The sequence below is a fragment of the Pinus tabuliformis genome, chromosome X (assembly GCF_031772625.1).
Source record: "Pinus tabuliformis cultivar Carrire ecotype Pingquan chromosome X, CPIR1, whole genome shotgun sequence".
NCBI classification, from domain to species: domain Eukaryota; kingdom Viridiplantae; phylum Streptophyta; class Pinopsida; order Pinales; family Pinaceae; genus Pinus; species Pinus tabuliformis.
The window spans coordinates 1724567477-1724594652 of NC_142308.1; the positions used below are offsets into that span (position 1 = coordinate 1724567477).

A 27176-nucleotide genomic window follows, 5' to 3' on the forward strand; every position below is an offset into this window, starting at 1 on the left:
ATCTGATGTTGGATCAATGTCTTCCAACACAATGGGATCTGAATCAGGTCTTTTGTTCAGCTATTGGTTCCGTCTGAGCCGAAGGTTGTATTGGACAAAAACTAGATCATTCAACCGTTTTTGCTCCAAACGGTTTCTCTTCTTTGTGTGAATCCTCTCAAAGACAGACCAATTGCGCTCACACCCAGATGCACTGCAAGTTTGACTCAAAATACGAATTGCAAACTTTTGCAATTGAGGGCACTGGCCACCAAAGGCCTCCCACCATTGTGCTGCAAAAAACATAGGAGTGTAATGAATTATGAGTTAGATGAAGGCTGAAGCTCAACAAAATTACAAATTATATCTAACTTTCAAATTATAAATGATTTAACAAAATTTAGTCTTTAATAAAAAAAGTAAAACTGTAAAACCATTAAGAAATTGAAAATTGAAATTTTTGTTTACCTGGCTCATCTGCTTCTCTTGCAATCTTTGCTAGGTTCTTCCCAAAGGTACCTGTTGCATTGCTGAAGGATGTGACCTGTTGATGTATCTGCAGCTGATCAGACTCCGATGGGATCATGCGTTCAATGCAATCAACCAGTCCATCTCTGACCTCCCCCCTCAAAGCTCCTGACTCCTTAGCTTTATAATGGTACCGTGGGTTCAAAAAATACCCAGCTGCATGTATAGGGCGATGGAGTTGATTGTTCCATCTTTCATCAATGATTGCCCAAATGGGCCCATACTTTGCCACTCTATCCTTGTATGCTGTCTTTATTTGCTCCTTTGCTTGATCCATAGCCTCATAAATGAAGCCCATAGCCAACCTTTCCCCATCCACCAACCGCAACACCTTAACTAGTGGCTCAGCAAGCTTCACAATCTCTGCTGCCTTTCTCCAAAAAGTTTCATCATGGACTTTCCTTTTCAATTCTCTGCCTTCTGGTTTGTTAGACCAATTGGTTTGATTCCATTCATCACTGGAAAACATCTTTTGCAAGTTTCTATGTTGGGAAAGCATAGATTGCAATGTCAAAAAATGTGTAGCAAATCTAGTGATGGCAGGCCTAATAATATCCTTGCCTCCAGTGTGTTTCCTCATGAGACTCAAAACCAGTGTATGATTGTAGATAAATTTTGTTATGCTTTTGGCATTATCTACAGTGTTTCTGACCCAATCTAGTTTTCCAATATCCTCAAGCATGAGGTCTATGCAATGTGCAGCGCATGGGGTCCAAAAGATGGTCTTGTGTTTTTCCTCTAACAGTTTACCAGCAAGAACATAGTTAGAGGCATTGTCTGTGATGATTTGAACAACATTAGCCACCCCCACCTCCTCAATAACCTCATCCAATAGCTGAAACAACAAGTGGCCATCTTTTACCTTATCAGATGCATCAACTGATTTTAAAAACATGGTTCCCTGTGGGCAGAAGACAAGAAAGTTTATGATGGTACGGTTTCTTTGATCAGTCCATCCATCTGACATGATGGTACACCCTGTTCTTGCCCATGAGTCCCTGAACTCTTGCAAATACTCATTAATGGATTGAATTTCTTTCTGCAAACGAAACCCCCTTAGCTCTTGCATAGTAGGGCCTTTGAAGCCTTTTCCAGCAGCATGTATGGCATCAAACATAGGCTCATAATATGGTGAACGAGCAGCATTAAAGGGGATATCAGCATCATACCACCATCTAGCTATGTAGTCACAAGCAGTCTCCCTCAATTCTTTCTTCCAATGGTCATCTAAAGTGGGTTGAATTTGACCTTTACTAACTTCAGGACCATGTGCATCTGATGGAGAGGAGGGAGTGAAATAACTTTTGATAGTCACATCACCCTTCATTCTACCCTTTCCCTTATCTTGAACAGAACCAAAAGAGGGAGGAACATAACGGAAAGGGTTGGATGCCTCAGTTTGAGGGATAGAGGAAGAACCCTCAAAATCATAGTGGGGGTTGGTAGCCATCATTCTTTGTATCTCCCTCTTCCTCCCAATCTCAGCCTGTATCTCTTGTTGCCTAGCCTTATCTTCTTTAAATTTTTCAAAGCTGGCCAACAAATTCTTTCTAATCTCCTCAATTTCATCAGAGGGACATGCGGTAATTTGGCCTTTAATCCCTGCCAAGTGTTGTTTCAGCCTATGAATCCCCCCAGGACCTGCCTTAATTTTCCTATGGCAAAACTTGCAACACATCTGACTATCAACCATTTCAACATATGCCCAAGCAGGATCTTTTGCTCTAGGTGCCATTTTTTGACTAGGAAAACAATCTGAAAATGAAAAAAAAAAAAAAAAATTGATTCAATGTTCATTTATTTGACAAAAAACACTCTCTAAGCTTTCTTGATATGCACCTAAAATTTACTAAGCAAAAACAGATTTGTAGAGGTGGAAAAAAATACCTCCAGGCACAAACTGCCTCCTCAAGCTTGCTCCAAAAATCAGCTCCTCAATGCTGCTCCAAATGGCTGCCCAAGAAGCTCCTCACTCCAGCTACAATGCTCCTCCAAGACTCCTCACTGCTGCTCCAAAACAAGCTCAAGAACTGCTCACTAATTCTCAAAGAAGACTCTCACTCAAATGCATAAGACTGCTGTGAGTGAATGAGAGCATTTGGTTGTCTTAAATAGGGTTTGGGAGGGGGAAATGGACCCCAAAAGCACTTAACAATTTACCATAACCCTTTGGAATCCATAAACTGATTTTAACTTTACCAAAAATCACAAAAAAAGTGAATAAAATTCATGTTTTACGCTGCCCAGCCGTCGTTTCATTGACTCGGCCGAGTCAATACGGACCCGGCCGGGTTGACCGAGTCAACTATGACTCGGCCGAGTCAACTATGACTCGGCCGAGTCATTGGATGACTCGGCCGAGTCATAGTTGACTCGGTCAACCGAGCCGGGTTGCTGGCCGGGTCATAAAAAATGTTGCTGGCTCGGTATGACTCGGCCGTTTCCGAGTTGAATCCGTCGGGTTGTAAAACAGTGGTTTTCGGTGATGACCCTAGCTGGGTATTTATAGTTGTTCGTTCTCCATATTAAGCCAACTTTACCAAGTGAACCGATGTGTCTCTTATATGAGCCGACATGACTGAGTTTTATCTTGTTTGGAGGCCGACTTCATCAAGAGTGATTGTGCTTGTCTTTGGAGGGCTTTTAGACTTTTCTATAGACTGTATATATTACACATAGGCTCAAGAAGAGCTCTTCAACATTTTCTTTGACTCTTTGACTTTCCTATAACACTTCAACACGTGCTAGACCTATGCAATGAGCAAGAAACTCATTTTATAATTTACAAAAAATAATATTTCTTTTCTTTTTCAAGTACAAAGATCAAAATTACATTTATGAAGACCGAACCTAGTTACATTTTCTTCAACACTCCCTCTTAACTAGGGAGGTATTCATAATGGTACTTGGTCATTCTCAATCTGAAGAATTTCTCATAAGAAGAATCGGATTGGTAACCCATCTGTATAGCATCATAGTAACCAACATTGTTTCCATAGTAAGGCCTTGACTGACAACTCTATCTCTCATCAGATCAGAGCACAATGTTGGTGAGACCAATGACTATAGACACCTTCATCATTGTCTCTCAAGGTTCATACCCACCCGGGTGTTCACTAAGTATGACCTTCTAGGACTATTCTTATCTTGGGTTCTCAACCCAACAAATTGAACGTTAGAGCTCCTCGGCTATGCACAATCAGGTACTAGCTAAAATGCTCCCCTAGCCAACTTCGTCAACCCTCCTAGTCTCTATGTCAGCTTTTTTTGCCCTCCTCAGTCTCTACGCTAGCCTCTTCCTAGCTCAATCTTGATGACGCAGGCACTGCATCACCCCTTCCTTGTTGCTACTCTGCTAGGAACAGTTTCTGTCACTCGAGACAGTTGTTTTCTGCTGTTGTTGTGCTGCTCGGCTGATGTCCTCAGTTCTCCTATGATCTGCAACCACCCTCTGATACCATGTTGGAATTTCTAAGTCTAACCCGTTAGAAACCCTTCGTGTACTTTTCTGATTTATTTCTGCCTACTTGTTATGATTAATTAACAAGTTATTTAGAATGTAAATATTGAAAATAAATACAAGTACATGCTCAACACATTACAGATCATCAACTAAAGGAAACAAAACAAGTACACAAGTGACATCATTGTTTTTGGACCAATGTCACCGTAAAACCCAATGCGGAAAAATCGATGCAGCTATCTGAGGGTTCTATTATTATGTAGTTTATGAATACAATCTGGGTGCCAAAACCAACTCACCCAACAGAGAATAATCTAGGCAGTAGTACCTCTCCACTTGGAAGTAGATATTCTGATTGAAACCCCGGATGAACACTCTGACAGCTCCCATCTCCAATCTGCCCCCACGAAAACCCCACCATCTGCCTCTAGGGACTGTGTCAGCCCTTCTTGGCCCTGCATCAACCCAGCGTCAGGCCAATAACCCCTGCGTCAACCTCTAGAGGTACTGCGTCAGCCTCTAGAGCCTCTGCGTCACCCATGTTGGCTCTTTGAGGCACTGCGCAGCTCCTGGCTACCTCTGCGTGGGCCCTAGCTGCCTCTGTGTGGCCTCTAGCTGGCTCTGCATCCATCTCTCTCGGCTTCTGCACTGATCCTCCCGGTACTGTCTCTCTGCCTCTCTGCTTCTATATTCATTGCCCCTCGCTGTTGATCACTAATTCTATCTCTCTTAGCAAACCCCGCTCTAGAGAATAGAATGACTGATCACTCTGGTGTATTCTCCAAGTGACCCTCAAGCCTCCTTATATACTTTTCTCGTTGACAAATCAACGACCAAGATTAAGTCCCTAATCAACGGCTAAGATTAACTTTGGCTTGATCCATGACTTTTGGACCCTTCTAACACAGTTTTATATTAATACACATTAATATTTTATTTTCCCTAAGTTTAGACTTAGGGACTCCATTAAAAATATTAATTATTTTAATATCTCCCAAACTATTTAGAATCTGCCCAAACCATTTCTGGGTATTGGAGATCTCATGTGCCTTAGCCTCTCCACCAATTTTCGCAGCTAGAGCACATCCGATGCTACCCCAAATCAACAAGTAGTAATTCTAAGTAGAATTCCTCTGATGCTCAACTAGCAATCTGATGCAGAGAGAAACTGAACAAAACAAATAGTGAGAAGCTCTCACCCTATCACTAGAAGAATTTGAATTTGATCACGCTAGACTGGAGCCTCTGCGTGGCCTTTGTGCAGAACTGCGTAAGCCTCACACAGTCTCTGCATCACCCCTACTAGGAATCACGTTGCTCCTCATTCGGACCCTCTACTAGCTATAAATTCCGAATTTCTGCCTCCCGGTCTCACACCCTGGCTCCCGACTTCTAAAACTCGATTTCCTTAGCAGAAATTTGATCTCCCTCTAAGGCCTGCATTGCCACTGCGTGGGCCAGCATCTGCCTCTCTCTAGACGTCGTTCTGCCCTCTCTGCCTTGTACTCTTCGGCCCAAGAAAACTTCCCTCTTCCGCCTACTATCTCTGCCCCTCACTGCAAAAGATCACTTTGATCACTCCTCTAGCAATTGTTGCGCTACCCTCTCTAAGAAATTCGATCTTCTTGATCTCTCTCGGTGCATTTTCCAAATGACCCTCAAGCGTCCTTAAATAATCTCCTCTTTGACGTTCAACAACCCAGATAAGAAGCTAATCAATGGCTAAGATCATTTTTGCTTGATCCTCGTCTTCTTCTAGAAGTTACAGCGACAATTAGATTAATACCCATTAATTATTCTAATTTCCTAAGTTTAGACTTAGGGTCCATTTTACTAAAACTGTCTTCGGGTGGAATTTCCCAAAACGCTTTGTGGGTATTGGAGAATGCATGTGTCTAAGCCTCCCTGCAAAATTTGAGACTTAGAGCACATCCGATGCTACAAGAAATCAACAATCATTATGGCCATCACCCTGGTTCATCTATCAAAGGTAAGGGTTGACTTGGTAGCTGGAGGAGGTCTTTGTCTAGGTCTAAGTCGTCTGGAAGTGTCTCATCTTGATTTGAATCTACCGAAGGAAGTGTTTGACTGAGTTTTCCCCTTATAGGGGTTTTTCCCTGGCTGAGCACCTACATCTTGTGTCTCTTGTTCTTGTGATCTTCATATGCATATAATTTGGTAATTGCTTGATGCAATATAAAATAATAAAGAAGTGAAAGAAGCCAACATAATTCACAAGTAATTATCAAGAAAGAAGAATCAAACCCTAATTCCTATAAGCATTGATTTTTCAACATGGTATAAGAGCTAAGGAAGAAGAAGACTGAAGATCTCTTTCTATGGTAAGTTACTTGAAGATGGGATTCAATATTGTAAGAATTGCAAGAAGTTGGATTGGAGGGATCATCTACAATCTATCTAGAAGCGTAAAGAGTGAAGGATTCTCGGCTATGATAGATTGATTCAAAACATATAACAGGAGAAAGTGGACAACTTCATACTCTATCAAAAGAACCATCATCACATGCAGTGGAGCTAGGAGACAACAACAGTTATGCAGTCAAGGGCCTTGGATCTACATCACTAAAGTTGGAAAGTGGAGCAAAGCTACACCTCAACAACATACTCTATGTTCTAGGTTTGAAAAAGAATCTACTTTCCATTTCTTGTTTAGAAGATAAGGAGATAGGGTTTCCTTTGTAGATGGTAAAGTTTTGGTTTGGGGAAAGGATTCAAGTATTGAAAAGGCAAAAGTAATTGGAGTTCGTGAAGGAAGGCTATATAGAGTCATAACACCATCTCCTCAAGCCCTAGTTCACATGGAGATCAATCCTATCGAACTATGGCATAGAAGATATGGGCATATTCATTACAAGATAATACCATCACTTAGTCAAATGGTAAAAGGCATCCCCAACATCGAAGGATTATGCAAGGGATGTGTTGTAGGAAAGAATACAAGGAAACCTTTTACAAGTAGTGATACAAGGTCTATAGAGATATTGGACCTCATTCATTCTGATGTGTGTGGGCCAATGTCTAACAAATCTCTTAGATGTTGAAGTTTCTAAGTTTACTTACTTAGAAAACCTTCATGCACTTTTTCTGATTTATTCCTACCTACTTGTTATTTTTCCTTAACAAGTTATTTACAAAGTAAATACTGGAAATAAATACCAGTGCATGCTCAACATATTACAGATCAGCAACTAAAAGAAACAAGAATAAACACACCACATGATACCATTATTTTTGGATTAATGTCCCCGGAAAAACCAATGTGGGAAAACCAGTGCAGCTATCTGAAGGTTTTCTTATTAAGCAATATCAGAGTACAATCTGAGTGCCGAAATTGGCCTTCCCAACAGAGAATTTCCTTAGCAGTAATACCTCTAGGTTTCTGACAAATCCACTAGTTGAAACCCCAGATAATCCTTTTGGCAGCTACTCAGCACCAATCTGCCCCAGAAACCCCAGCGTCTACCCAATCTGGACTGCGTCAACATCTCCTAGCCCAGCATTGGCACTGCGTCAACCCCAGAGGGCCCGTTGTCAGCTCTCTGAGCCTTTGCGTCAGCTACACTGGCCCCTCTGGTGCTTTGCGTAGCACTTAGTTGCCTCTGCATGGCCCTGCGTGAGAACTGGTTGCTCCTGCGTCTGTCTCTCTGGCTACTCTGCTACTATCCTGGCACTATCTCTGCCTCTCTGTCTCTCTGTACTCAATGCCCCTCAACTACTCTCCCGATCACTGACTCTATCTCTCTTAGCAAACCCTGCTCTAGAGAATAAAATGACTAATCACTCTGGTGTTTTCTCCAAGTGACCCTCAAGCCTCCTCTTATACTTTTCCTGTTGACATCTCAACGGCCTAGATTAAGTCCCTAATCAACGACTAAGATTAGATCTGACTTGATCCATGTCTTTTGGACCATTCTAACACAGATTCATATTAATACACATTAATATTTTATTTTCCCTAAGTTTAGACTTAGGGACTCCATTAAAAATATTAATTATTTTAATATCTCTTGATTTGTTTGGAATCTGCCCAAACCCTTTCTCGGTATCGAAGATCTCATGTGCCCCAACCTCTCCACCAAATTTCGTGGCTGGAGCACATATGATGCTACCCCAAATCAACACTCCCTCTTAGCGAGGACTGTGCTCTAGCAATACTCCTCACTGAGTATTACTCTGATCATCCGGCATTGGTACCTATGCTGATGCTAGGTCTTCCTGCCCAACATCCTCTGCACTACTGCCTCCTATACCACTGCCCATGGTTCTGCCACTGCCACTGCTGCATTTGTACGACAGCTCCCTCTGCATCCGTGCTACTACTAGTCCTTTCTCCTAGCACTGCATCCGCACTGCATCTCCTCTCATCATGTTGCATCGTGCCACACACTGCTACACTGCAACTCAGTTACTGAGAAGTAAGTAACTGATCTCCCAACTGACCTCCCTGTTGGGCTAAAGACACCCACTGATGTTGAAGCTCCCTCTGCCGCTAACAAGTGCTCCCTCTCTGACCTCTGCGCTGCTACAACAACTCTCCTGCATCTCGCACCATTGCACACCTCTCTGTGTCATCCTGCACTGGTGCAACACTCCTGTGCCTCTCGCACTGTTGCAGCCTGCTAGCCTCGCGATGTCTCAGGACTCTTGCACTGTAGCTCTCTCTGCCGCTCCATTCGTATCCGTCTCTACCCACCCAGCCAATCCTGCTACTCCTCGTCAGGGCTCCTCTAGCAAGGTCTAATCCAAGAGGCTGGGTACCTCAAGGATCCTGCCCCTCATCGCCTATAGTCTGCCTGACTACAGCTTGATGTCTCCCCACTTTCGCTCAAATGGTGCGTGTGCACTCATGGCACAGTCATCGTCTGTCAAAACTTCATTCTTTGCCCGTGTTGGCGCTGCCTTAGTCTTAGAAGACTCTCCCTTACTTTTCTTCCTTGGACACTGGGTCGCATAATGACCCAGCTCCCCACAATGGAAGCACTTGATCTTGGAGAGATCTTTCTTCTTTCGCTTCTCCCGCTTTCCCTCAGATGCTAGGGCCACATCCTACTCCTCCTGCTTGACCTTGATCCCTTTGTTGTTGCTACCTATCTTCGACTGCCGTCTGATCTCTTCCTAGCGAAGAGTTTCCCACATCTCGTCCCAAGGTGGGAGAATCCCTCTGCCCAGGATACTTTGGACAATCTTCTGAGACAGCATTCAAGGTTGTCCTCACCATAAGTTGCTGATCCGATGTCGCTCCTATAGCAGTCAACTGGTCTCGGATCTCATTCAGTCCTCCGAGGAAGGTGTCAATTGATTGACCCTTCTTCATCTGATACGACCTCATCTGATTCTCAAGTAGCATTCTTCTCTGCACAGAAGTATGCTGGTACAGCTTCTTGAGAGCCTCCCACATCTCAAATGTTGTTTCCTTCTCGGCTATATGTGGTACCACATGATCCTTGACCACGTCAAGGATAATGCACTTGGCCCTCGCCATCGCCTCCTCATACCTGTCACTATCACTGGGGTCGATTAGGACAGCTATTACCTTCAAGGCGAAGTTCTTGACACGATTCCTGTCAAGTACGGATAAGATTTTGGCCTTCCAGACTGCGAAGTTCGATGCTCCGTCTAGTCTATCCTGGTCTCTTACTCCGTGTAGTGCCATGATGCTCCTCTACTTCCCTCCTGGAAGTTCTCTCTTCGACTCCTCTGAGTCTCTACTTCCCATATGGAAGTTCTTTTCTAGACTCCCTCTGAGTCCTGATTTCCCTCTTGGAAATCCTTCTGTCGCTTGTCGAGATGCCCCCTACTCTGATTGTCTTGTGCAACCGCACCACTAATTCGGGTTCCTCGGCTAGAAACCCTTGGTAGCAACTCCTCTGGCCCTGCTCTCTGAGGTACTGTTCTGACTACAGTACCTCACTAGCTTCACTTTACAATATTCCTGCAGCCTTTTAAACCCCAGCAACTGCCTATTTGTGGACTATGTCAGCCCCTCTTTGCATCACATTGGCCCTACGTCACCTCGGATGGGTCTACGTCAGCCCTGTGTCAGCCCTCTGGCCCTTTGTGTCAACAACGCTGGCCTCTCTGAGGTTCTACGCAGCTCCCGGCTGCCTGTGCATGGCTCTGGTTGGCTATGCATCACACTCCTTGGCTTTTGCGCTACTAGAAACAGCTTCTGTCACCTCGGGACAGTTGTTTTCTGCTGCTATTGCTCTGCTCGGTTGATGTCTCTTAGTCCTCCTGTGATCTGCAATCACGCTCTGATAGCATGTTGAAGTTTCTAATTTTACTTAGTTAGAAACCCTTCATGCACTTTTTCTGATTTATTCCTACCTACTTGTTATTTTTCCTTAACAAGTTATTTACAAAGTAAATACTGAAAATAAACACTAGTGCATGCTTAACATATTACAAATCAGCAACTAAAAGAAACAAGAACAAACACACCACATGACACCATTATTTTTGGACTAATGTCCCCGGAAAAACCCAATGTGGGAAAACCGGTGCAGCTATTTGAAGGTTTTCTTATTAAGCAATATCAGAGTACAATCTGGGTGCCGAAACTGGCCTTCCCAACAAAGAATTTCCTTAGCAGTAATACCTCTAGGTTTCTGACAAATCTACTGGCTGAAACCTCGGATAATCCTTTCGACAGCTACTCAGCACCAATCTGCCCCAGAAACCCCAGCGTCTGCCCAATCTGGACTGCGTCAGCCTCTCCTAGCCCAATGTTGGCACTGCGTCAGCCTATCTTGGTTTGGGTCAGCCCCAGGAGGCCCTACTCAGCTCTTTGAGCCTCTGTGTCAGCTACGCTAGCCCCTCAGGGGCTTTGCGCAGCACTTAGCTGCCTCTACGTGGCCCTGCGTGAGCACTGACTGCTCCTACGTCTCTTTCCCTAGCTACTTTGCTGCTATCCCGGCACTATCTCTGTCTCTCTGTACTCAATGCCCCTCAGCAGCTCTCCTGCTCACTGATTCTATCTCTCTTAGCAAACCCCGCTCTAGATAATAGAATCACTAATCACTCTAGTGTTTTCTCCAAGTGACCCTCAAGCCTTCTCTTGTACTTTTCCTGTTGACATTTCAACGGCCGAAATAAGTCCCTAATCAACGGCTAAGATTAGATCTAGCTTGATCCATGTTTTTTGGACCATTCTAACACAAATTCATATTAATACACATTAATATTTTATTTTCCCTAAGTTTAGACTTAGGGACTCCATTAAAAATATTAATTATTTTAATATCTCCTAATCTGTTTAGAATCTACCCAAACCCTTTCTGAGTATTGGAGATCTCATGTGCCCCAACCTCTCCACCAAATTTCGTGGTTGGAGCACATCCGATGCTACCCCAAATCAAAATTGGAGTCCATCTTTATTAAGTGACCTTCATTGATGATCACTCTAGAAAGACATGGGTCTATCTTCTCAAGACAAAGGACGAAGTATTTGAAAAGTTCAAGGAATTTAGATCCGAAGTGGAGACCTTAACCAAAAGAAAGATAAAAACTTTGAGATCCGGCAATGGTGGGGAATACACTTCAGAAGAATTAATTGCATATTGTAAAAAAGTAGGTATGAAGAGGGAGCTCATTGTTCACTACAATCCCAAACATAATGGAGTTGTAGAAAGGAAAAATAGAACAATTGAAGAATGTATACGAACTATGATATTTGATCAAGGTCTACCAAAGTTTCTATGAAGCAACAACGACAGCAGTATATATACAAAATAGAAGTCCCCATAGAATCCTTGATAATATGACACTGAAAGAAGCATTCACAAGGAAGAAGCCATGTGTAGACCATCTCCAAATCTTTGGGTGTCTCACATACATCCATGTTCTACAAGCATAAAAGGGATCTTCATTGGTTATAATCTTTCTTCAAAGGCATATAGGATCTACATCAAGGAAGGAAGACAAATTGAAGTTAGCAGGGATGTTATATTTGATGAAAATCATGCTTACAAAAGATCCAAGGATATACCAATCGAATCTAATGATGAAGATGTACCACTATTTGAAGAAGAGCATCATGACAACAACAAACCAAGAAGAAGAAGAAGAAGGACCAAGTGAGCTTATTCAACCTGTGGTCATTCCCGAAACAAAGAAGAGACCAAATTGGTTAAAAGCTACATTTGAAGACACTGAAGGACATGGAGCTACTAAAGGAACTTTTAGAGAAGGCAAAAGACCAAGAGATATTCAAGAAATGCACCTTACATGACAAAATTGATAGAAGTTTAACCAACAACATTTGAAGGAGTTGCTCATCAAGAAGAATGGGAGAAGGCGATGCAAGAAGAATATCAATCCATCATGAACAATGGGGTCTAGGAAATAGTTCCTATACCAAGTGACAAATCGGTTGTCACCTCAAAATGGATTTACAAAATCAATCATGTTGTTGACGGAAGCATAGACAAAATACAAAGTTAGATTTGTTGCAAGGGGTTTCTCACAAAAGGAAGGAATAGACTATGAAGAAACCTTTGCTCCGACTGCTAGGTATACTACTATAAGATCTTTAGTTTCGCTAGCTACTACTATGGGATGGAATATCCATCAAATGGATGTCAAAATAGCGTTTCTAAATGGAACCATTGATGAAGAAGTATACATTGAACAACCAGAAGGCTTCAAAATAAATAGAAGAGGTACACATGTTTGCAGACTCAAGAAACCCTATATGGCTTGAAGCAAGCTCCTAAGGCATGGTATGCAAGGATGGATGCATATCTCTTAAGAATTGGGTTCGTCAAAAGTTTTGTCAATGCAAATATCTACATTAAGGTGGTAAAGAATGAACCAGTCATTATACTTCTATATGTGGATGACTTGTTTATTACAGGTGGGGAGCGCAAAATACTATGTTGACACCTAATCCGAAACGGATGAGGTGAAGCTGGACAGTCATCTAGAAGATGAACTGATCCGTTTTGTATATGTATAAATAACAATTGTCTAATGAATAAAATCAACCAGTTCTGTCTTGCGCTCATTAAATTGCTGGAGTTACCCTGGCCTGACATGGTATCAGAGCACAGGTCCCAAAATAGCTGTAACTCCTGCCTCTGTCCTGAGACTGAGCCCTCTGTCCTGACACTGCGCCCTCTGCCCTGTGCGTTTCAGTTACACCTGAGACTGCGTGCCTCTGCGCTGCTGAATGTGCGTTCTTGATATTCAATATCCCTGAGCATTGATGCGTTTTTTGAATATTGAGGGCATAGATGCCGTATAGCACAAACCTGTGCAGTAATTCCTTCTATCCAAGCGCTGGCCTGGATTTTCCATTGGTAGCGGATTACAGTCCACCCTTCAACAGTCCTCCGTGCGCTCTCCCATACGCATATAGATTGTGCCTCCATTGATATTACAGTTAATACCTTGCCCATCGTGAATACATCGATATTACAGTTAATACCTTGCCCATCGTGAATACATCTTGAGTAACGCTGTGGGTAGTGCAGCGCAAGTGAGTTGAGTAGTATCGGTTTCTTGAGTGTGGACTCGGTTTTGAGGGTGTGCATTAGCACCATAATTCTCTACACCACCGCATTCTAAAGCAGCAGTGGCCGCCGTGAATACATCTTGAGTACGCTGCTCTTGCTATCTGCCCCCCGACTTCATCATTTTCCGTGTCTTGCTGCGCCCCTTGAGCCGTGCGGTGCTTGGAACTTCTGCGGTGTTTGGGTCTGGTCATTGGTGTTTAAAATTGGGCCAAAGACACTCCTGTATACTTCAGCGCCACAGAAAACCTTTTTGGCTGCGGCCTCTTAATGATCCCGTCTTTTTTTTTTTCAGATATGTCATTGTTGTAACTTGGTTGAATCACCATTGAAGTTCGCTGCGTAGAGTAATGGGAATGCATGGTGGGAATGGTGTTTGAAGACCATGTAATGGAATGGTCCCTTTGTGTGTTGAAATTTTTTAAGGGTGCGTTTGTGTGTTGAAACTTGGTATAAGATTCTATTGAAGCGCTGCTTGTAAAGACTGTGGTATCGCTGCATTTTTTTTATATAAGATTCTATTGAAGCGCTGCTTGGTATCACTGCGTTTTCCATGGAATTGCTGTGACATGAGCAGAGTATTGTCATCAGTATATGTAAGCGTTGAAGTTTTTTTATGAGTTGTTGATTTGGCAGCACCAGCCTTTAAATATTCCACAGCCTTTTTTTTGATTGAGCAGATTTATGTGATGATAGCAGTTTGTGGTTGAGCAGTTTTGGGTCTAAAGCATCTGTAGTATTACATGATATGCATTGATATATATTGAAGTGATATATGTTGAAGAGATCCCTTAGCGTTTTTTTTTCTCTCAAAACACAGTAGTGTGGCAGTGATATAAGAAATGGTGATGCTGATGCAAATGTTAGAAGAAAATAAAATGCATAAGGCTATGATATAAGGATTTCTTTTAACAGAAGTTTTTTGGCAGAGATATTTTTTTACAGAATGCATTCAATCATTTCTATGATAGGAATAGTTCTCACTGGCAAGGAGAACTATTCAGAATGGTCTCGAATGGTAAAACACACCCTTATCTACAATGAGCTGTGGAAAGGAGTGTGTGTCGGAGAAGAAGACAAAGACCCTGTGCAGCCCACATCAGACAAAGAACTCGCCATTTGGGAAAACAAGAACAGCAAAGCCTTTGCATTGATCGCAGCATCTGTAAATGAGGAAGTAAGTCGTCATATTTCATCCTATTCCACTGCCTTTGAAGCTTTACAAAAGCTGAAAGAACTATATGATACACATTCTGCACTTGAAGTTGTTCAGCTCATGATTAAACTCTTCACTCTTGAACTGAAAAATAATGATCCTCTTACTCTTGCATCTGAAATAAAGTCTATAGTGCATGATATTAAATCCACTAAGGTTGAGCTGGATATCTCTCTTATTGCCTTTCTCAAAGCACTCTATCCTACCTACTCTAACTATCTTGAGTCTTTACAAGCAAATGGAAATCTTAAAGATATAACCTTTGACACTCTTGTGAAAAAGTTTGCTGAAAGAGAGAAAGCCTTTGGAAAGAAAACAGTCTCTGAATCTTCTGAAGAGACTGTTTGCCTTGCTCATAAAGAAAAGCATCCTGCTCAAGATTCTACAAGAGGAAGAGGTGGACGAAGAGGAAGAGGAAGATACTTCAAAGGCAGGGGGGGCAGACATCCTCAAGCAGAAAAGGCAGATCTGCATTGCATTCGCTGCAAACGAAATGGATCACATGATGCTTCTACATGCAAGCTACCATGGGACAAGGTTGAGCAGAGAAGAAATCAGCAGAAAGGTAAAACTGATGACACAGACAAAGGTAAAGCACCTGAATCCGCTCACTATATTGAGGCACAATGTAACATTGGAGTAAATGAAGATTTGTTTAATGCTTCACTTGCTTCTTCGAAAAATGACTGGTTGCTTGATTCAGGAGCAACCTGTCATATGACTCATAGGAGAGATTTCTTTGAAAATTTCACTGACAATGTTGATGGAGCAGTATACTTTGCAGATCAGTCAAAAATCAAGCCATCAGGGCTTGGCACAATCAGGCTTAAACTGCCTGGTCTTCCAGACTTTCTTCTGGATCATGTTCTATATCTCCCACAGCTGAAGAGAAACTTGCTGTCCCTGGTCCACATCCGCCAGCAAGGTCACTCCATTCACATGTTTGATGGCAAGCTTGAGGTAAGAAAGGCATCTGACCACTCACTTGTCATGAGGGGTATAGAAGAAGAAAGACTCCTTAAACTGCAAGGAACCTCTGCTCATGCACAACATTTCTCATATATTTCTCATCATGAAGAAGGTGCACTTCCATCAAGTTTATTATGGCATGCTAGATTTGGACATTTAAACTATGATAGTCTCCGCTTGTTGAAGAAAAATGGTGTTGCTGGTTTGCCTACCATTCCTAGAAAACATAAACAATGTGATGCTTGCATTCAAGGAAAGCATAGCAAACAGTCTTTTCATGATTCACATTCAAGAGCACATAGGAAGCTTGAACTTATTCATTCAGATTTATGTGGTCCAATGCCTGTTCCTTCTGCAAATGGAAATAAATATATCATGACATTTATTGATGATTACACCAGAATGTGTTGGGTTTATTTTTTGAAGAACAAATCTGATGCTTTTCAAACATTCAAGAATTTTCATAAATGGATTGAAAATGATGCACAATCTCATATTGGGTCTATTCGCACTGATAATGGAAAAGAATATACATCAAATGAATTTGAACACTATCTTCGCCAACGTGGGATTAAACATCAAACAACTGTGCCTTATAATCCTCAACAGAATGGTGTAGCTGAAAGAATGAACAGAACAATTTTGAATATGGTACGATCCATGCTTTTCTTCAAAAATGTAAAGACAATGTTTTGGGCTGATGCTGTTCTATGTGCTGCATATATAAAGAATAGATGTCCATCTAGTGCCATAAGAAACAAGACTCCTTATGAATTATGGTATGGACATGTTCCTTTGGTAAAACATCTCAGGATTTTTGGTTCCACCTGTTATGCTTTAATACCAAAGGTACATAGAAACAAACTTGGTGCTAGAAGTCGTAAGTGTATCTTCCTGGGGTATTCAAACACATCTAAAGCATACCGCCTTTATGATGAAGTAAATAAAAAGTTTGTTTTATCTAGAGATGTCATTTTTCTTGAATCATCCAAATCTAACAGTGTTGTTGAGCGGCAACTTGATCGCTTGGATAGATTCACAAAACCGAAATCATTCCAAGAGTTTGATAATCAGATTCCACATCTTGAAGGGGGGATTCCTATACTAGATCAACATGTGGAATCTCCTTCTGAAGAACAATCTCCCCTACATGACACTCCAACAACGGATGATGCTTTAAGTGATGTAATTGATAGAATTGGGAGACTTAATCTTGATTCAGTCCCAACTCAATCAACAAAACAGCCTGGACCATCTCAGAAAGGTCCCCCAAAGTGGCTGACAAAGACACTTGAAAGTGTTCATCCTGATGAAATTGGAAAAACAGGAACCAGAAATACAAACCGACAAGATGGAGGTGAAGTAGATAACTCTAATTCACCTGTTGATATGGATATTACTTATGATTGTGAATTGAACTTGTCTACAGATTTTGAACCAACTTCCTTCAAAGAAGCTGCTTCTCATGATGAATGGAGAGAAGCGATGCAGAAGGAGTATGATGCCCTCATAAAGAATGGCACTTGGAAGCTGGTTGATCCTCCATTTGGAACCAAACCAATTGGCTGCAAGTGGGTCTACAAGAACAAGTACAAAGCTGATGGCTCACTTGACAAGCACAAAGCTAGGCTTGTGGCAAAAGGTTTTGCACAGAAGGAAGGGGTCGATTATGAGGAAACTTTTGCTCCCACAGCAAAATGGGCCACCATCCGGACACTCTTTGCACTAGCTGCTCAGAACGGTTGGAAAGTCCATCAAATGGATGTAAAAACTGCATTCTTGAATGGAGATCTAAAAGAGAATGTTTTTATGTCCCAGCCTGAAGGATTTGCTGTGAAAGGACATGAAAATAAAGTATGCAAACTTGTGAAGTCCTTGTATGGCCTCAAACAAGCACCACGAGCCTGGTATGAAAAACTAACTGAGCATCTTCTGAAACTCAACTTCAAACATTTTGATCTTGATGATGCAACTTTATTTGTCAAGAAAGTTGGCAAAACAGTTGTATATCTTGTGGTATATGTAGATGATCTTTTAATGACAGGGAACAATGAAAGCTATATTGCATCCATAAAGAAAGAATTAGGAAAAATTTTTGAAATGACTGATTTGGGCTATGTTCATTACTATCTTGGCATTGAAGTAACCCAACATCCAAAGTCCATATTTCTTTCTCAAAAGAAATACATTGGAGATTTGTTAAACAGATTTGGCATGACAGAGTGCAATCCCCTTTCTACTCCAATGGAACAAAACTTGAAGCACACATCTATTGAAGGAAAGGAATTTGAGGATGCAACAAAGTATAGACAGCTTGTAGGAAGTCTCATCTACCTCACTACTACCAGACCAGACATTTCATTTGTTGTTGGAATCCTCTCCAGGTTTATGCAAAAGCCTTGTGAGGGACATTGGTCTGCTGCAAAAAGAATTCTAAGGTACTTGAAGGGAACTCAAGACCTTGGAATCAAGTATACACAGGTGGACGACTTCAACTTGATTGGATACTCTGATTCAAACTTCGATGGAGACAAAGAAACTGGGGTATCTACTTCAGGATATGCTATGAGTCTTGGATCAGGAGCTGTCTCCTGGAGATCACGCAAACAATCAGTACCAGCAGATTCCACAACAGAAGCAGAATACGTGGCAGCAGCTGAAGCAACAAAAGAAATTGTGTGGCTCAGGAAAATTCTTGAAGATTTGCAGGTAAAACAAATACAATCTACTCCACTCATGATTGATAACACATCTGCAATAAAGTTGGCCAAGAATCCAAAGTTCCATGATCGTACTAAGCACATCAATACTAAATATCATCTGATCCGACATCATGTTGAGGCCAAAACAATCCATCTCCGTCATTGTTCCACAAATGAGCAAATTGCAGACATCTTCACCAAAGCGCTTGGAAGAGAAAAGCTTGAAAGATTCAGAACGATGCTTGGACTCACCAACATCCCTTCAGATTAAGGGGGGGAATGTTGACACCTAATCCGAAACGGATGAGGTGAAGCTGGACAGTCATCTAGAAGATGAATTGATCCGTTTTGTATATGTATAAATAACAATTGTCTAATGAATAAAATCAACCAGTTCTGTCTTGCGCTCATTAAATTGCTGGAGTTACCCTGGCCTGACATACTAAAATGCAAGAAAATGCTGGCAGCTGAATTCAAGATGAAAGATTTGGGACTCATGCACTATTACTTGGGCTTGGAAGTCTGGCAGAAACTCAATGAGATTTATCTGGGTCAAGGTAAATACATAATCAAGATGTTGCAGAAATTCGATATGATGGATTCCAAGCCTATGACTACTCCCATGATCACCAATCTCAAGAAGTTGAGAAGCTCCGACTCTAGTCTCATCGATCCTACTAGCTATCATAAGTTGGTGGGTTCTCTGATGTACTTGGTAAATACAAGACCTGATATATGTTTTGTTGTAAATGTTCTTAGTCAATTTCAGTTGGAGCCTCGTCATGATCATTGGATAACTGCCAAGCATATTTTGAGATACCTACATGGCACAATACATCATTGTCTGAAGTATGATGGAAAGGAAGTCAAGCTAACAGGTTTTACTGATTCTGATTGGGGTGGCAGTGAGACTGATGGAAGAAGCACTACCGATGGATGTTTCACTTTGGGATCTGCAACGATTTCATGGATGAGTAGAAAACAAGATCTTGCTACCTTAGGTAGTGTTGACACGTAATATGTTGCTGCATGTGAAGTAGGAAAGGAAGTTGTTTGGTTAAGAATACTCATGTCAGATTTGTTTGGAAAGCCTCTGGATCCTACAGTGATAAATTGTGATAATCAAAGCAGCATCAAGATGTTTGAAAACCTCATATTCCATGCAACGATGAAGCACATCAACAAGAAGTACCACTACATTAGGAGTTTGGTACAAGATGGGGTCGTGAAGCTACAATATATCCTAACAAATGAACAGGTAGCTGATGTGTTGACAAAATCTCTTATGAATAAGAAATTTGAATATTTTAGAAGCACGCTTGGGTTGGTTGATGTTACAGATTTAGTTGATAGGGAGAGATGAAGCATGTTGTGGCAAGATGCTTGGGAGGACATTTGGCAGACCTATGTGTTGATGTCTGGATCACGAAGAGGGAGGGTGGCACTGTTCAGGGAGCTCTGACATTGGATACGCACCTAGATCCCTAGTTTGGTGGTAGAGCTTAAAAGTCTGATGGTATCTAGAATGGCTAAAGCTTGAGTCCCCTTAGTCCCCACCCAGATAGAATACCCTGGTCAGATATCTAGTCCACAGCACTGAGTGTGCTAAAACTCTTCATTGTTCATTTCCTTTTGAAATATTCCATGTACTCTTATATGTATGTAATTATAAATACCTCCTAGTTAAAAGGGAATGTTGAAAATGTAACTAGTTTTGGTCTTCATAATTGTACTTGTCAAAAGAAATTTATTATTAAAGAAAATGACTTATTAAAGCATGGGTTTCATGCTTGGGTCAATGTTTTCGAGGTCAAACCTTCCATTGAAGGCTTCTAGGTTTTGTCGAGTCATTAGAGTCATTGTCATTTTTATTAGACCCTTCTTGAGCTTTTGTATCATGTAAGAAGAATTCCTTTTTAGTCAAAAAGGTTATTTGTCACCTCCACACCAAGTCGGCCCTGTCCCCATGAAGTCGGCCTACATTAGGGCAATTCGACCCAACCTAAAGGCTATATATAGAGAGGCAATTCAACCTGTTTGGCGCATTCACTCAACAAGTTCGATCTTTAAGGAAAAGAGGCAAAAAAGAGAGCGAAATTGTTGGAGAATGATGAAATTTGTTGGGAAGACCTTATTCGAGTTTCTAGGCTATCTATCTCACACGTGCGAAGTTTTTGGGCAGTTGTTGGGGACGAAATTTTGTGTCTACTGCAGGTCCGAAATTCTAGATCGAAGCTTCCGCCGAGGAGTTGTTACTTGGAGACTTTGACAAGGATCATCTATTGAAGGGAAGGGTTGACTTGGTGGTTGGAGGAGGTCTTTGTCTAGGTCTAAGAAGTCTGGAAGTGTCTCATCTTGATTTGAATCTACTGAAGGAAGAGTTTGACTGGGTTTTCCCCTTATAGGGGTTTTTCCCTGGCTGAGCGCCTACATCTTGTGTCTCTTGTTCTTGTGATCTTCATATACATATAATTTGGTAATTGCTTGATGAAAGATAAAATAATAAAGAAGTGAAAGAAGCCAACATAATTCACAAGTAATTATCAAGAAAGAAGAATCACACCCTAATTCCTATAAGCATTGATTTTTTAACAGACCCTTGAGCTAAACCTCTCTCCATCCACCAAGTCAGCCTTTGAAGTATTCTTCTTCTAGAACAGAACTTCAAGTTTTTTATCCTTCTTGACATCTCCTGTAATTCCAGAAACATTGGCTTCCAGTAATCATATAGACTTTTGCTTTCTGCAATTATAGACTTCAAACTTCGCCTTCCTGTAATAGAGTTCAATTCCTGTACTTAATACTTCAGTCATGCAATGATATCTCGATCTTGTAAAACTTCGCTACCTTTTCCTTAACTTTGCTATTCTGTAATATATCCGAATTTGCTTGACTGCTTCGGGTGTGGTCGAGTTCAGTTAGGTATATATAGTTGTTTCTGCCTATAAATGAGGTCGACATGAATAATTAGGAGCCGACTTTTGGAACTAACTTGAGGCCGACTTGATGGATGGAGTGTTTGACATGACAGAATAAATTTCTTTCTTTGACCTTATGAACCCAAGAAGGGTTTCTTACATAATAAATTTGACTTTGACTTAAACAGAAATGCTAGAGCACTCAATGGGTGCTTTGACCTATTGACTATTGACACAAGAATAAGTCAATAAAAAATTTCTTTTATAAATAGTCTTTCATTTTTTTTTTCATAAATACATGACTCAAATACTATTATGAAGACCGACACTAGTTACATTCTTCAACAACAATCCCACCTATTTCACTTAGCCTTATGAGATTCGAAGAGCTTTGTGTGAAGTATTAAAGCTTCACCCTCGAGCCTCACCAACGTCTAAGGAATTTCTTCTTGTTTTATGTTTTTTCAGCCATTGAAAATTGCTATAATGTTTCTTTCTAGTTTACTCATTAAATAGCCTTTGCTTCTCACTTGTTTATTATTAAGTTTGAGCTTTTTTTGCTATTGTTGTTATAAATTTTGCATGTTGTAATTTTGCTACTTGAAACCCTAGTTTATAATAGCAATTTGTAATTTAAAGATAACATGTGTTTAGGAACCTATTTGAACCTTTCTAAGATTTGTTGAGTCCTCAAGATTTAGCCAAAGGATCCTTTGAACTCATTGTCTTGGATTTACATCTTACCTCACCCAGAACCTTATCTATTGAACATTATCCATGGGAGATTTTATTAAGTGGAACCCTTAGTGGGTACTTAGCCTAGGAGCACTTGGGAAATCTAATCCCTAAGATCTGCTGGGGAAGCCTCCCTTGTGGGGATGGCATCCAACCACAAAACAGTAAGGGAATATTTATTAATGTGACAGTGGTACTGATCCCATTGTTGCTCTTAATCTAGAATGCTTTGTGAAACTTTGTACTAAGGTGCCAGATTTTGCAGTAAAAGGGCACATATGCAATTCTCAAACTACAAAATAGGGCACCAACACTGAGAAGCCAGAAAGCTCACCAAATAAGGCTCCATCAACCCCAAAGACTTCTAGAATTACAGTGGAGTTATATTATGAAATCTTTCAGTTCAGCAAGCTTCTCAGAGACCTAGACAGATGTAATGTTATGCCGAATTATGAGGATAAATTGATTGCTCTTATGGAGAAGCTGGTTATCCTGTATCGAATTCCCAAAAAGAAAATGAAGAGGAGGAAACCTTTGAACGAGAGATATGCAATTGCCTGGAGTATCTGACATATTTCATGACAAGGTAGCAGCCCCCAGCGTATGTAGAGGAGGAAAGAGGCCTGGGCTCAAAAAGGCACTCCCCTGGTGCATGACATTATGCCATTCTTCTCTTTTTTAGACTTATGAAGTTAAGTATGCTACTGGTTCTGGTCATAAGTCTAGATTGGTTGTGTTCTATCAGTGTGGTTCTGTGTTCTACACCCCGTAAGCTAATATATTTTCTTTTATCAAAATAAATACAAACCATCGTTTCTTCTTTTTGTTTGACTTTTATTTCAAAACTCTCATTGAATGTTTTATAAACTCAAATTTATATATTCTGATCAGCCTCTGTGATAAGTAATATTTCTGAGTTCAATATTGTATAGGATCTTTCTCAGCTATTGCATCTTTTCCAGCTATCAAATCAAAATATTGCTAAGAGTATTTCAATGAGATGAATGAGAGATTATTCCCATTGATAATGCATGGAAAGGTTATTACCAAAACATCAGTTTATAAACAGAAAGAAAATGTGCTTGTGACAAAAAAATGATAACATTAATGAAAGGTCAAGCAAATTAGCAATATCAGCAATGAAGAATAGCGAAGGGGTTGAATGAATGCCACAAATAGGGAGCCAATGGACCATGTTCCAGGGATTTATTGTTAAAGAAGCTATTTACTCTAGCACCTTGGAGAATGTGTTTTAAGACTTCAATTTTGATTGTTTGCTATTACTTGGCACCAGGAAGGGCTAGTAAAGAGGTACTCCAAAATTATTAATATTACAGAAAATTCAATATTTACTATTTAGACATGGACAAGCAAAGAAAACTTTTAACCAGCATCGTTCAGAGAAAAACAACAAAACAAGCAAGTAATGCAATGAATATCCAAAACCTACCACCCAAAGAAGTGAACGAGGCTTCCGAGTTGTGATATTATCTGTAACCAGCTTGAATCCTTGATGTGCATCAATTATCTCAACTATTGTCATGGCACCCAGCAGGAAGAATACTATCTCACTAACTTCTTGAGATTTTGTGGCCAATTCCTCAACAGTTATATCAGCTGATGGAGCCTGACACACAAGATAAGCTAAAAACTGAGCAACAAAGGGGTATAATAAAAAGGAATAGAAACAAAACTGGGGGGCCAATATTCATGGCCCTTTAGTACAGACTGGGCTGAAATTTATAGGCAACCATCTATTCTTGTCTGTGTCTACAAAAACATTTAAATAACATTTCAGGAAAAAGAATCAAACAAGAGATATCAGTTTCTTACTCCAAATCGGTCTTGTAAAATAGATCAAGGATCTTCTATCAATGATTCAATAGCACCGGACAGGAAATCAATCACAAGCATTGAAACACTGTTGAAGATACTGTAACAAGAATTTCAATTTAAAAAGACAAGACTTACCCCAATACTCCTAATTACCCATAAACTGACAGCCATCAAAAGTCCAACACCACTTTTGTTGAAAGCAAGGGACTCCTCAAAAATAATGCCAGCATATCCCAATGCAAATACCAATACCATTGCCAAATCCTACAACATCCAAATATTATTTTTGAGGAAGGTCGAGTCCATCTACATATGGGCTAAATTGCATTAGATATTAGAAAGAATAATGAAATTACAAACTTCTCAATATTGACAGCAATGCTTCAAAACATGGCAGAAGAAAAATAAAAAGAAAACTGTCTCATTAATGGCATCCAGAAGTTCATTGAGCAACCAAATGGGCAGCCTAACATCTGCTTTCAAAGATACCTGATTGGCAGCTACCCAAGAATGATTGATAGCCACTGCTCCAGCAGCTACAGAGGCAAAAATAGTAAGAGCCTTCAATAAATCAGTCCTCTTCTTGTAATTAGCTTCAAAGTCTTGTGAACTGTTTTCATCCACTAAAAATAAAGGATCACCTGCTCCACATTTTGAGTCCAGGTCCTGCAACCATTTCAATACTATTAATTTTAGCATCTATAACAAGAGACAACCGAAGCATAATATTCTTCGACTACAAACTCTAAAGACATTTAAAACTCAAGTCTAAAATTTCTCATGATATTTCAGACTAATTGTTTATTTTTAATTTTCAAATTTCAATAAAACAAAACAACCAGTTTATGAGACCCGTGCTTATTAATCAAGAACAAGCCTACAACTAAGGACGTCAATAGAAGGAAATTCTACCGGGGGTGAAGAGTGACTCTAAAGGCCTAGACTAAAGACTTATAAATGACCGTGTTGACTGCTGAGTTGCACTTAGCAGATATGAAGACTCCATAGCCCATGATTCAGAGTGTACATCAAAAAATTTCAGAAGTCAGAAGTCAGCAGGGCATTCCAGCCCCTTTCTCTCTCCTCTTTCTTCTTTTGTCCTCAAATCCACAACCCTGCGGGGAGTTGTAAAAATGTCGCTAGCATGATGAATAAAGCTATGTAACAGGCCTAGGAGACTTGGGACTTGATCAGCAAGTGAGTACACCCTAGAGTGTTTTTTTCACTTAGTTAATTATTTCCGTTTTTAGCGGCAAATAATTAACTGAGTTTTTTCACTCACACATAACCCCAAAGCTAGGGTGATGGATTGAAAATTGAGCCCCTAATCCATCTTAGTGTCTATGGTCGATGTATATTACCATGCTAGGTCATCTTTGAAATTTTGTGGAATTTGACTAAGTCTAGATAGGATTTTTTAATAATTAAAAATTTCTCACAGGACGGGATTTTTTAATTATTTTTTATGTAAAATGTAATAAAGTGATGCCAGAAGATGTTGAGGGTGTATGAGTACTCAAAATTCATCCTCTTCACCTCAACGTTCTTCTAGGGCACACTTTGGGGGCCAAAAAGTCACTTCTAGACCCTCAAAACCAATTCTTCCTAGGTCTAGTCTGAAAAAAATGGAAATAAATTGCCATAACAACAACAACAACAACAAAAAGTGGAGAAATAATAAATATTTCCACATGACAAATGAAGTGGAAATGACATGTAAATTACAAGACAAGTCAAAATCAATCAAAGGACAAGTTAAAGAGTGATTTGGCAACGACATCACCAAAGGAGTTTGTGAAAATTCAGTGACCCCGAATCCTACTGCAGCAACTGATAATGTTTCTTCTATTTGTTAAATTAATCAAACAAATTATTTGCCGTTTCCTACGACAAATATCAAAACATATACACTGCAGCCTTCACAAAATATACATAATAAAACTGTAACAAATAAAATATATATAAATAATATAAATATAAATAATAAAGATAAATTGTAATAATGTTTAGTTAACTAGTAATTAGGTTGAAGAGGCGTGTCTAAATGAGACATGACTCTTCATGAAGAGACACTTGCCTGATATATAAGCAAGCCTCTCGTTCTCATTTGTAAAATTCATCATCATCATCATTCTTATTTTTATTCATATATTTAATATAATATTTATATCCTCAATGGATAATTTGATATTCCAAGTCTTTTGGAGTAATTAATTATAGAAGGAACTTTGTTCGCTTCATTTGGTATCAGAGCAGTTCAGTCCTCTAGGTTGCTTAACCGGTGCACAGAGCTCATTCTCCGATCCAAGTCTTTGACCGTCAAATCAATCAACCTTTTTGTTGTCATACTTGAAGTGTTTCGCTACATATTGGAAGATTCTCCATTTTTCAAGCCTTCCGCCATTTGCTTATAAAAACAAAAAACAAAAGGAATATACTTTTTACGTGGAGAAGCCCGTGGTTTTAAAAACAACCCATGGTATTTTAAAAAATTAAAAAAAAAAAACAAAAACAAAAACAAAACAAAACAAAAACAAAAATACAAAAGAAATACGTTTTACTTTTTACGTGGAGAACATTTTAAGGAGGTTTTAAACACAACCCATGGTAATAGCCCATGGCATTTTAAAAGTTAAAGAAAAAACAGGGATACAAAAGCTCTTACATGAAAGGTAAATATTACTTTTTACTTTAAAAGTACTGTGAACATCGTGACCGTGTCATATGAAAAGACATGACTTTTATATTTATTAAGTGGGGTGACATTAAAAAGTTATCAAGGGAGTAATTAAATATATAAAAAAGGGACCAATTTATTATTAAAAGAAAAAAAGAAGTGAAACTATTATTATTTTAAGATAATAAAGTTATTTTGAAAAGGGGTCTTAATATAAAGAAATACATACATATATAGAGGGCAACAATATAAAGGAGTATATTTTTTAATAAAAGGGTATTCAAGTTTTAAAAAATCCACATTAAGGGAGAATATTGGAAATATATATATATAAAAAAAGGAGATAGAATAAGTTAAAAAAATAAATAAATAAAATAAAAAATTCCATACAAAGTTAAAAAAAGTGAAGAAAAATAAAAAATATGGAATCCCTGAGTAAGGAACAAAAACAATCAATCGCAAAAGATATAGAACAATTAATTACAATAATTGAGCGACAGGGTGAGGAGAGAAAGAGAATGGATTCTTTCTTCCATTGTCTACATGCATCATCACTTCCATAGAATGATGTTATCTAGTGTACCAAGAAAGTGCAGCTAAAAGATCAAGAGAATGACAAA

General features: G+C 39.9%; 1 protein-coding gene across 3 annotated transcripts in view; it reads right to left on the minus strand.

Moving 5' to 3' along the window:
- Window positions 1-27176, minus strand: part of LOC149146664 (sodium/proton antiporter 2-like) — a 287524-nt gene that overhangs the window by 244683 nt on the left and 15665 nt on the right. For all 3 annotated transcript variants that reach the window (XR_016264588.1, XM_089448761.1, XM_089448762.1), the window contains exons 2-4: window positions 24369-24545; window positions 24015-24143; window positions 23494-23670 (exon numbers count right to left, since the gene is read on the minus strand). Coding sequence is in view for 2 of the 3 variants with exons in the window: in XM_089448761.1 (XP_089304887.1) it covers window positions 23494-23670; window positions 24015-24143; window positions 24369-24545 (483 nt within the window). In the remaining variant the exon portion in view is untranslated. The remainder of the gene's footprint in view (window positions 1-23493; window positions 23671-24014; window positions 24144-24368; window positions 24546-27176) is intronic.